The sequence below is a fragment of the Pseudophryne corroboree genome, chromosome 2 (genome assembly GCF_028390025.1).
Source record: "Pseudophryne corroboree isolate aPseCor3 chromosome 2, aPseCor3.hap2, whole genome shotgun sequence".
NCBI classification, from domain to species: domain Eukaryota; kingdom Metazoa; phylum Chordata; class Amphibia; order Anura; family Myobatrachidae; genus Pseudophryne; species Pseudophryne corroboree.
Window position 1 is genome coordinate 340,741,298 of NC_086445.1, and position 12,569 is coordinate 340,753,866.

At 44.2% G+C, this 12,569-nt stretch overlaps 1 protein-coding gene across 1 annotated transcript in view; it reads right to left on the reverse strand.

Annotated features, from left to right (window-relative positions):
• The window catches only part of ABCC4 (ATP binding cassette subfamily C member 4 (PEL blood group)), a 675,760-nt gene that overhangs the window by 414,217 nt on the left and 248,974 nt on the right, over window positions 1-12,569 (reverse strand). Inside the window, exon 12 of the mRNA XM_063953021.1 lies at window positions 5,158-5,252. Coding sequence (XP_063809091.1) covers window positions 5,158-5,252 — 95 coding nt within the window. The remainder of the gene's footprint in view (window positions 1-5,157; window positions 5,253-12,569) is intronic.

The following is a 12,569-nucleotide window of genomic DNA, read 5'->3' on the forward strand; positions in this document are numbered from 1 at the left end:
CCTCTCAACAGCACCAAGGGTATTCCCCTAGGTCATGGCAGAGATGATACTACTCCTCCTCTGCAGACAGGGAGTGAACATAATTCTATATCTGTACGATCTGCTGCTAAAAGCATCTTCCAGGGAGAGGCTGTTACAGAGTATTGCTCTCTCAATTCGCCTACTCCAGGATCTTGGGTGGATCCTGAACCTTCCAAATTCACATTTGGAGCCGACAGAAAGCGTCGGTGATCCAATCAATGGTCCAGGATGTCCTAAAGCCAGCCCGGGTATCGGTTCGTCAGTGCATTCGCAATCTGGGGAAGATGGTAGCCTCCTACAAGGCTTTACAGTACGGAAGATTACACGCACGGTTCTTCTAACTGGCTCTTCTGGACAAATGGTCGGGATCACATCTTCACATGCACCAGCGGATACGCCTGTTGCCGAAAGCCAGAAATTCACTCCTCTGGTGGCTGCAAACTTCTCACCTACTTGAGGGCCGCAGGTTCAGGATTCAGAATTGGATTCTTCTAACCACAGATGCAAGTCTCAGAGGTTGGGGAGTAGTCACCCAAGGGGAAGACTTCCAAGGAAAGTGGTCAAGTCAGGAAGCTCTTCTTCCGGTAAACATTCTGGAACTAAGGGCCATATACAACGGTCTTCTACAAGCGGCACATCCTCTGCGAGATCAAGCCATTCAAGTTCAGTCGGGCAACGTCAGGGCGGTGCCCTACATACACAGACAAGGCGGAGCAAAGAGCAGAGCTGCAATGTCAGAAAGTCACGGGGCAGAAAGACACGCGCTGGCGCTGTCAGCAATCTTCATTCCGGCAGTGGATAACTAGGAAGCAGAATTCCTCAGCAGATGCGATCTCCATCCAGGGGATTGGGGCCTCTATCCGGAGGTATCCGCAGAGGTAACAAGCCGATGGGATGTACCTCAGATAGACATGATGGCCTCTTGCCTCAACAAGAAGCTTTGGAGGTACTGTTCCAAGTCAAGAGACCCACAGGCAGTGGCGGTGGACGTCCTGGTAACTCCGTGGGTGTCCCAGTCAGTGTATGTATTCCCTCCACTTCCACTCATCCCAAGGATTCTCAAACTAATTAAAAGAACAAGAGTTAAGGCGATTCTCTTTGCTCCGGACTGGCCAAAAAGGGCTTGGTACACGGATCTTCTGGGATTACTCTTGGAGGATCCGAGGCCTCTTCCTCTTCACGAGGACCTTCTTCAACAGGGGCCGTTCGATTATCAAGACTTACAGTGGCTTCGTTTGATGCCAGATCTTAGCTCGGAAAGGCATTCCAAAAAAGGTCATTCCTACAGGCTAGGAAGGGAGTAACGTCAAAACATTACCATGGGATTTGGTAAAAAGTATGCGTCTTGGTGTGAATCCAAGAAGTTTCCTATGGTGGAGTTTCATCTAGGACGTTTTCTCCTCTTTCTGCAAGCAGGTGTGGCTGTGGACCTACGCTTGGGCTCCATAAAAGTCCAGATTTCGGCCTTGTCCATTTTCTTCCAGAAACAATTGGCTGCCCTCCCTGAGGTTCAGACATTCTTGAAAGGAGTTCTGCACATCCAACCACCCTTTGTGCCTCCTACGGCACCTTAGGATCTTAATGTGGTGTTGCAGTCCCTAAAATCGGATTGGTTCGAACCTTTACAGGAGATGTACGTAAAGTTTCTTACTTGAAAGGCTGTCACAGGGGGCACTGTCACACAAGAGCCCTTACTTGATTTTCCATGAGGATAGAGCTGAGCTCAGAACGCGTCAGCGATTTCTTCCAAAGGTTGTGTCGGCTTTTCATATCAACCGACCTATTGCGGTGCCTAGCTAGTGACACCTCAATTACTCAAAGTCCTTGGATGCTGTGAGGGCTTTGAAAATAAATATATGTGATGAGAACATCTCGTCACGGAAAGTTGGACGCTCTGTTTGTCCTTTAAGATCCCAACAAGGTTGGGTGTCCTGCTCCTAAGCAAACAATTTCTCGCTGGATCAGGTTTTCTATCCAGCATGCTTATTCTACGGCAGGTTTGCCGTGTCCAAGATCTGTTAAGGCCCACTCTACTTGTAAAGTGGGTTCTTCCTGGGCGGCTGCCGCGGTATCTCGGCTTTACAGCTTTGCTGAGCAGCTACTTGGTCAGGGTGGAACAAGTTTACTAAGTTCTACAAGTTCAATACTTAGTCCTCTGGTTAACCTGTTCTGCAAGTGCCTCAGCACTCTCCCTCCCATAATGGGAGCTTTGGTACATCCCCATGGTACTAAATGGAACCCCAGCATCCTCTAGGACGTAAGAGAAAATAGGATTTTAATTACCTACCGGTAAATACTTTTCTCGTAGTCCGTAGAGGATGCTGGGCGCCTGCCCAGTGCTTCGTTTTCCTGCATGCTTGCTTGGTTAAGTAATGGTTCAGCTGTTGCTGTTCTTATTTCATGCTGGTTAGCAGGGGTTCTTCTAGTTCATGCTGGTTACATACATGCTGGTTAACATGGTTTCTTCATGTTTCATGCTGGTTAACATGGTTTCTTCATGTGGCATGCTGGTTGGCATGGTTTCTTCATGTGGCATGCTGGTTGGCATGGTTTCTTCATGTTGCATGCTGGTCAGCATGGTTTTTCAGTTTGGTGTGAGCTGGTGTGATTCTCACCATTATCTGTGTATTTCCTTCTCTCGAAGTATGTCCGACTCCTCAGGCACAGTTTCTATACTGAGCCTGGTAGGATGGGGCATAGTGGGAGGAGCCAGCCCACACTATTAAACTCTTAAAGTGCCCATGGCTCCCAAGGGACCCGTCTATACCCCATGGTACTAAATGGAACCCCAGCATCCTCTACGGACTACGAGAAAAGGATTTACCGGTAGGTAATTAAACTCCTATTTTCATGTTACTAATCATTTAATCATGGCAATGATATATATGGAGGATTAACAACAGAATGAATGGAACCTTGTGGCTAAACTAACAGATTTTTTCACTATAACATCAGGCTACAAAGTAATATTGATGTAAGAGACACATTGTTTCAGCTGCTACTTGGAATCAAGTGCTATTGTGTATCCCTGGAATAGGGAATTACTTAAAGCAGTGGTTCTCAAACTGTGTGCTGTGGCACCCTGGGGTGCCGCGAGACACTTGCAGGGGTGCCTCAGGATGGTGGTCCAGGACCAATTCAAATTATTTATGGTCTATGTAATAGGCAAAACCAGGGTTTGTGGCTGCCAATCATAAAATATGTGGGAAAACGGGAAGCAAACCCTGTCCCTCACAACACAACTGTCCCTAAGGATGACATATAAACACAATTTACTTAATATTTATTTCTAAATTTATCAATAAGAAACTTTTGGCCTAGGGGTGCCATGAAATAAAAAATTCTGATACTCTAGGGCGCCTTAATTCAAAAAAAGTTTGGGAACCACTGACTTAAACAATAATTGTACTGCATTTTTTTTATAGGTATCACTGGCTGGTGATGTTTATTATTAAATGTATATTTTTTTAAATGTAATATATGTGTTGTCATAACAGAGAGTTTGAATAAAACAAGATGATTTGAATGTAATATCATTGTCTTGCTAAATACCAGTGCTTTTCACAACTACTCTTTCTTGATTTTCTTACTGGTTGGGTATAACCATTGAAAGGCAGCAGGTATTTGGTTACTAATAGGTGCTGGGCTATATCTATTTTGTTTTGTTTATTTAATTTCTAATTATAACTAGTTTAAGAATCAGAAGGAAAACCTGTATGACATCCTTCCCGATACACGCGGTTCTACAAAAAAAACACACAAACAAAACTCACATGGGGTAAGGTCCAGTGATAAGAGAGGCCAATATGTCTGAAAGTAGTAGTTGATTACATATTTATTGGTAAAGTATTGCCTTAGCAACTGCAGCACTTTCAGTTACTTTTATCGAGACACTGCAACATGTTGATCAAATCTGTAACTAATCATTTTTGTTTCAATAACTAGCTATGGCATACACTGAAGTCCCTGCTGTCCAAATTCCTCTTCATTACTTGCCTTAGAACTTATGTAGATCTAAATATAGACATCATATTCCGTCCTAATTACATATTAAGGTCTTTATTGTTGCATTTCAAAACAAAGTAATACTATGTGACTGGAGCAGAATACGATTTGAGGCAACAGCCTGTGCAGTTGAACTGAACAAATGTTTGGATTAATTTTTACTTTGTACTACTGTTGCTATCTAAAGCCATATGCAATGATTACATATTGTATGCTTAAGTAGCATAATCTTATGGAGTCTGATTATCAGCATAAAAGCCAGTCTCAGCTAGAGCACTTTACAATCTTTCCAAAGATCTCGTAAAATGTAACGTGTATTGTTGGGATTTCCAGCAGCGATTCCTGACACTTGTCCCTGTTTAATAAACCTTTCACATTATGCAAACACTCTTACACTTTACTCATTATACCTCCCTGTCTGTTATTATTGCTTTGATGTGTCAAAGTTTCGTGATCGTGCAGCCGAACCTCGGTTTAAGTGAAATTGAAATATCCACTTATAACAAAGCCTAAATCCCTGGACAAGGACAACAATAAAAAAAATAAAAAAAAAGTAATTCTGGAATAAATTGGCCAATCTAGTTAATAAGTTAGTGATTTAGAGGTGGACGTAGCAGAGTCCGCACTCTCGCCTGTTGAAGGATGCAAATGCTAGTTCCTTCAGGCGACATCTCAGACACCGCCCAGGAAGCCCATCAATTTGATTCACCATTTCTGATGCCAGCACCTCCATACGCAACAGCGCATTTATGCAAACCCTCAGGGCATAAGAGTCATCCTGCCTCCCCCCTAATCATTTCAGAGGCGCCAGTCATTGTAATGGGTTGCGAGGCGCCATCTAGTATTACCACAGACAGTGTCTATAGTCTCTGGACAGAGATAATCCCCTTACTGTACCTCCACAGCGCTTCTCCGTCTGCCTGCTGGTACCTCCTACGTGACCTGCACCCTCCTCACCTCCCACTTCATATATGCACTAGCAAATAATTGCTTAACTGCGCAAACACTAGGATAACTGAATTACTTTTGGGAGGATTGGAAAAAAAAAAAGGAAGTAAACATGGCTTTTACCACAAATTTTTAAAGCGAAAACAGATCACAGGTAATTGAATTCCCCCCTATATATGTTACCTTGCTAGGTTAACACGGGCTTTCTGACCTCCACTCAGTGTAACACCACGATCTCCAATCATAGTTAGGTCCCCATCTTCTAATTGCAGCAAGTCCTATATTAAAACATTGTAATATGTAATGACATCAATTGTTAACAATAAATTAAATGTATAAAGTAAATATAGTAAATGTAGCGTGTCTTCACTGCAGACATTTCTTCCCATTATCGTACTAGATATCTAATCCATCGGCAACATATTATAATTGGGTAAAAAGCAGAAAAGTGTCTTAGCATTAGGATGTAGAAAGATGTGGAAAGCCCTAAAACATGCTGCAAGATTCCACATAAGTGAGACTCATTCTGTTTTTCTTATTTTATGTTTTATTTTTCCTTTTAATCGAATCTCAATTTTAAGCATTTTAATTTATTTTCTGACTTTTTAACAGTCTAGTTAAATGTATTTTGTTTTATTAAATTACTCACCGTCTGTTAAAGGAACTGATGTGTTCCAAGAGACATTTGTATTTTATATACTGTATAAATTAAAGTACATTTATTTCACACCTAAACTACTGTAGTGGACAATTCTGCTTTCCTTGTGTGCACAGCTCACGTAAAGTGAGTCAAGTTCTGGTCATACAGTGCACTATTTATCCACATGTACAGTATGGTATTTATGCAAAGTCACATTTACAGTCAGCAACATAAGTTATCTTGTATTTCATATCCATCTTTGGAAGCCTTTGGTATGCGCACAACGCATAAAAATGGTATAAAGTATGAGTAGGTACAGGTAGGTTGGAGAAAACCAGCTACTGTGCCCAACAAACAAATATAAATACACATCTCCCAATTTGTGAATCTCATTATAACACAGAGCCTTCACAGTTTTCCCTTTGATACATTAGTCGATTTAAAATAAATGCAGACAAATCAACTAATACTACTACTGACAGTACATTAGTACAAAACCTAAACAGGATTAATAAAGCGCAATCTGTGTAGCACATATTTTTCACAAGATCATTAATATTACAGCACACACAGGAAACCTCAGACTCTCTCTGTCACTGGACTTCAGACGGGCTTTTGATACAGTAGGTCGGGATTACATGTCAGCGGTGAGGCATGGGATGGAAATTAGTGGAGTTACAACTCAGCATCTTCAGATACAGCATGCACCAAAAGCAACCATTCATCCAACAGGTGTCTCATCATCTAGCAGAACTATCCACAGTTCATAGGGCTCAGGGGTGCCCTCTGTCAGCATAGATCTTTGCCATTTGCACATAGCTAGCATTACCATCTCTTTTTTACTGAGACTGTTACACAATATAACCGAAAGATAATATTTTGTTACTTTGAATATATCCAGGAATATTATTTTTTTCTAAAGTGAGATAAAAAAAAAAAAACACCTTTTTGGTTAACTAAAAAAATGGTAAATACAAACTTTAGAGGCAACATAGGATTAAATACCATGCACCGAATATATATAACCTGAAGTGGCACATATTTATACACACACGTATAAAGCTTAAGTTTGACCCACATGGATGATGTGTAAGAATGTGACCCCCCCCCCCCAGAATCTATATTATGCCATGCCTAAGGAATATACAATATACAGGATATACCAGAAAGTGGAAATGGCGGTAAATAGAAGAAATGGGGTTAGGTCATTTGAATAAGGAGTTCTTCATCACCCTATAGTGGATAACTAGTGTTGTTCATGAGACATGCAGTTTATTAGGGGGTGGGGTATGAAATGTCGACATGCATAATACTGTCATCGTCATCATATTGACATTCTGCATGTTGACATAGCATTTTTATAGGGTTTAAGACCTAACCGAAGCCTAACACATGTTGACATGACTATGGGCCTAATTCAGAGCAGATCGCTGTAACAACAACGATCGCACCCTGAAGCCCATTGTGTTGTGCACATGCGCAGCAGCCGCACTGCGTGTGCGCACACAGTGAGATGCGAAAGCATCTCACTGGTGCGATCGCCTCTACCTGACTGACAGAGGTGGTCGCGGGACAGGAGGGGGCGTGCCAGCGGCATTTGAACGGCGTTGGGGGGAGGGCACGGCCCGGACAACGCAGCTGCTGCGACCGCAAACATGGCGGGTAGCCACCTGCCTCCACTCTGGGCTGCGTAGGCAGGAAGCTACTCGTCGGGTGCAAAAGCATGCATGCTCTCAAACCTCTGCGGGGGGGGGAGGGGTAGTGCTTGTGCTGGGCGTCCCCCCTCATGTCAGACATTGTGATCGTAGATGTGCTATTATTAGCATATGTACGATCAGCTCTGAATCATCCCCTACAGTATATACCTATTAGGCAGTACAGTGACTCTTTATTCATTTTTGTCATTTTAATATAGACTTTTTTTTTTCTTTCTACAGTATACATCCAGTAGAGTATAACAATAATACAACTGGTAATGCCTTTCAGGAACACTCATATATATATATATATATATATATATATTAAGGTTAGCTAAGGCAATGCATACCTCCCAACCACCTAAATTCAGCAGGGCAATACAGATTCCAGGAAACTATCCCACCATCACACAATCAGGATGATTGTACCAATTGTGGTAGTTTGGAAGGCATTTCAATGAAAACACCATAAAATTGGTGACATATGAGAAAAAAAAAGCGAAAGGGGGTGTGGTGAATCCCATCATTTGCGGTTCAGTGTATCTAGAAACCCCCCTACCAGGCCAATCATCACCCCAGCCACACCAAATTATATATATATAAAAATTTTAGTTATCCTTTTTATTTTTTTGAGAAAGACAGAAAGCTTTTGGTCTCCACCTTGTCAGGGGCACCCTGCTCAGACCCGCTGGCAGGAGGTGATAAGTGTTTCCATGCACCTTTTAGTTGTTATCATTAGAGATGTGCGGCTGGCACTTTTCGTGTTTTGTGTTTTGGTTTTGGTTCTAATTCCACTTTCGTGTTTTGGTTTTGGCTTGGTTTTGCTAAAACTACCCTTTTCGTGTTTTGGTTTTGGATCTGGATGATTTTTTGTTTTTAAAACCCATAAAAACAGCTAAAATCACATAATTTGGGGGTAATTTTGCTCCTACGGTATTATTAACCTCAATAACATTCATTTCCACTCAATTCCAGTCTATTCTGAACACCTCACAATATTGTTTTTAGGCCTAAAAGTTGCACCGAGGTGGCTGTATGACCAAGCTAATCGACAAAAGTGTGCGGCACAAACACCTGGCCCATCTAGGAGTGGTATTGCAGTTGCAGACAAGATGGCACTATTCAAAAACTAGTCCCCAAACAGCACATAATGCAAAGAAGAAAAAAAGGTGCACCGAGGTTGCTGTATGACTAAGCTAAGCGACACAATCACCTGGCCCATCTAGTAGTGTCACGCAGTGGCTTAATGTCGAGAGTGGGCCGCAATTGTTCGGTCCACTGACAGCATCTCCAGCACGCCCCTGTCATTTTAAAAAAATTCTGCAACTGGTGGACTTATACGGCAGTACCCCAGGACTAATACAGCAGTACCCCAAGACTCATACTGCAGTGTCAGGCAGGATGGCACTTTTCAAAAACTAGGCCCCAAACAGCACCTCATGCAAAGATGTTGACGAGGTACAATGAGGTAGCTGTATGACTAAGCCAAGTGACACAAACAATTCCCACTGGAATTATACGTCCAAATCACTGGAATTAAATAGCAAAATCACTGGAATTATACGTTCAAATCACTGGAATTAAATGGCAGTACCACTGGACATATACGGAAGGATGGCACTTTAAAAAAAAATAGTCCCCAAACAGCACATGATAAGAAGAAAAAAATAAGAATTTACTCACCGGTAATTCTATTTCTCGTAGTCCGTAGTGGATGCTGGGAACTCCGTAAGGACCATGGGGAATAGCGGGCTCCGAAGGAGGCTGGGCACTCTAGAAAGATCTTAGACTACCTGGTGTGCACTGGCTCCTCCCACTATGACCCTCCTCCAAGCCTCAGTTAGGTACTGTGCCCGGACGAGCGTACACAATAAGGAAGGATCTTGAATCCCGGGTAAGACTCATACCAGCCACACCAATCACACCGTACAACTCGTGATATGAAACACAGTTAACAGTATGAAACAATAGAGCCTCTCAACAGATGGCTCAACAATAACCCGATTTAGTTAACCATAACTATGTACAAGTATTGCAGATAAACCGCACTTGGGATGGGCGCCCAGCATCCACTACGGACTACGAGAAATAGAATTACCGGTGAGTAAATTCTTATTTTCTCTAACGTCCTAGTGGATGCTGGGAACTCCGTAAGGACCATGGGGATTATACCAAAGCTCCCAAACGGGCGGGAGAGTGCGGATGACTCTGCAGCACTGAATGAGAGAACTCCAGGTCTTCCTCAGCCAGGGTATCAAATTTGTAGAATTTTTGCAAACGTGTTTGCCCCTGACCAAGTAGCTGCTCGGCAAAGTTGTAAAGCCGAGACCTCTCGGGCAGCCGCCCAAGATGAGCCCACCTTCCTTGTGGAATGGGCATTGACAGATTTTGGCTGTGGAAGGCCTGCCACAGTATGTGCAAGCTGAATTGTACTACAAATCCAACGAGCAATAGTCTGCTTAGAAGCAGGAGCACCCAGCTTGTTAGGTGCATATAGGATAAACAGCGAGTCAGATTTTCTGACTCTAGCCGTTCTGGAAACATATATTTTCAGTGTCCTGACAACGTCTAGCAACTTGGAGTCCTCCAAGTCCCAGTAGCCTAGGCACCACAATAGGCTGGTTCAGGTGAAACGCTGAGACCACCTTTGGGAGAAACTGGGGACGAGTCCTCAATTCTGCCCTATCCATATGGAAAATCAAATAAGGGCTTTTACAAGACAAAGCCGCCAACTTTGATACTCGCCTGGCAGAAGCCAAGGCCAATAACATAACCACCTTCCACGTGAGATATTTCAGATCCACGGTTTTTAGTGGTTCAAACCAATGTGATTTTAAGAAACTCAACACCACGTTGAGATCCCAAGGTGCCACAGGAGGCACAAACGGGGGCTGACTCTGCAGCACTCCTTTTATAAATGTCTGAACTTCAGGTACTGAAGCTAGTTCTTTTTGAAAGAAAATCGACAGAGCCGAGATCTGTACCTTAATGGAACCCAATTTAAGGCCCATAGTCACTCCTGCTTGCAGGAAATGCAGAAATCGACCTAGTTGAAATTCCTCTGTTGGGGCCCTTTCGGCCTCACACCATGCAACATATTTTCGCCATATGCGGTGATAATGAGTTGCTGTAACCTCTTTCCTGGCTTTAGTAAGCGTAGGAATGACTTCCTCCGGAATGCCCTTTTCCTTCAGGATCCGGCGTTCAACCGCCATGCCGACAAACGCAGCTGCGGTAAGTCTTGGAACAGACAGGGCCCCTGCTGCCGCAGGTCCTGTCTGAGTGGCAGAGGCCATGGGTCCTCTGATATAAATTCTTGAAGTTCTGGGTACCAAGCTCTTCTTGGCCATCCACGAGTATCGTTCTTACTCCTCGCCTTCTTATTATTCTCAGTACCTTTGGTATGAGAGGCAGAGGGGAGAACACATAAACCGACTGGTACACCCACGGTGTTACCAGAGCGTCCATAGCTATCGCCTGAGGGTCCCTTGACCCGGTGCAATATCTTTTATAGCTTTTTGTTGAGGCGGGACGCCATCATGTCCACCTGTGGCCTTTCCCAATGGTGTACAATCCTATTGGAAGACTTCTGGAGGAAGTCCCCATTCTCCCGGGTGGAGGTCGTGTCTGTTGAGAAGATCTGCTTCCCAGTTGACCACTCCGGGAATGAACACTGCTGACAGTGCTAACACATGATTTTCCGCCTATCGGAGAATCCTTGTGGCTTCTGCCATCGCCATCCTGCTTCTTGTGCCGCCCTGTTGGTTTACATGGGCGACTGCCGTGATGTTGTCTGATTGGATCAGTACCGGCTGGTTTTGAAGCAGAGGCCTTGCCGGCCTCAGGGCATTGTAAATGGCCCTCAGGTCCAGAATATTTATGTGTAGGGAAATAACCTGACTTGACCAAAGTCCCTGGAAATTTCTTCCCTGTGTGACTGCCTCCCAGCCTCAAAGGCTGGAATCCATGGTCACTAGGACCTAATCCTGTATGCCGAACCTGCGGCCCTCTTGAAGATGGGCACTCTGCAGCCACCACAGTAGAGATACCCTGGTCCTTGGAGACAGGGTTATCAGCCTATGCATCGGAAGATGCGATCCGGACCACTAGTCCAACAGGTCCCTCTGAAAAGTTCTTGTATGGAACCTGCCTAATGGGATTGCTTCGTAGGAAGCTACCATTTTTCCCAGGACTCGCGTGCAATGATGCACCGCTACCTATTTTGGCTTCAGGAGGTCTCTGACTAGAGATGACAACTCCTTGGCTTTCTCCTCCGGGAGAAACACTATTTCTGGTTTATGTCCAGAACCATCCCCAGGAACAGTAGACGTGTCATAGGAACCAGCTGTGACTTTGGACTGTTTAGAATCCAACCATGCTGTTGTAGCACTTTCCAAAATAGTGCTACCCCGACTACCAACTGCTCCTTGGACTTCGCCCTTATAACGAGATTGTCCAAGTACGGGATAATTACAACTCCCTTTTTTTGAAGGAGTATCAACATTTCGGCCATTACCTTGATAAAACACCCTCGGTGCCATGTACAGTCCAAACGGCAGTGTCTGGACTTGGTAATGGTAATCCTGTACCACAAATCTGAGGTACTCCTGGCGAGGATGGTAAATGGGGACATGCAGGTAAGCATCCTTGATGTCCCAGGATACCATGTAGGGGGGAATAACCGCCCTGAGCGATTCCATCTTGAACTTGAATTTTTGTGTTCAAGGATTTTAAATATAAAATGGGTCACACCGAACCATGCGGTTTCGGTACCCCAACCCGTGTGGAATAGTAACCCCGTCCTTGTTGAAGTAGGGGCACCTTGAGTATTACCTGCTGGGAATACCGCTTATTAATTGCCTCTAGCACAGCCTCCCTGCCTGAGGGAGTTGTCAGCAAGGCATATTTTAGGAAACGGCTGGGGGGAGACATCTCGAATTCCAGCTTGTACCCCTGAAATACTACTTGAAAGAAACAGGGATCCACCTGTGAGCGAGCCCACTAATTGCTGAAATTTTTGAGACGGCCCCCCACCGTACCTGGCTACACCTGTGGAGCACCCGCGTCATGGTGTGGCCTCACAGGAGGCGGGGGAAGAATCTTGATTCTGGGAACAGGCTGACTGGTGCAGCTTTTTTCCCTCTACCCTTGTCTCTGTACAGAAAGGAAGCGCCATTTGACCCGCTTGCTTTTCTGAAGCCGAAAGGACTGTACCTTTGTCTGAGGAAACCTGAGGTAAAATTATTTCTTCCCAGCAG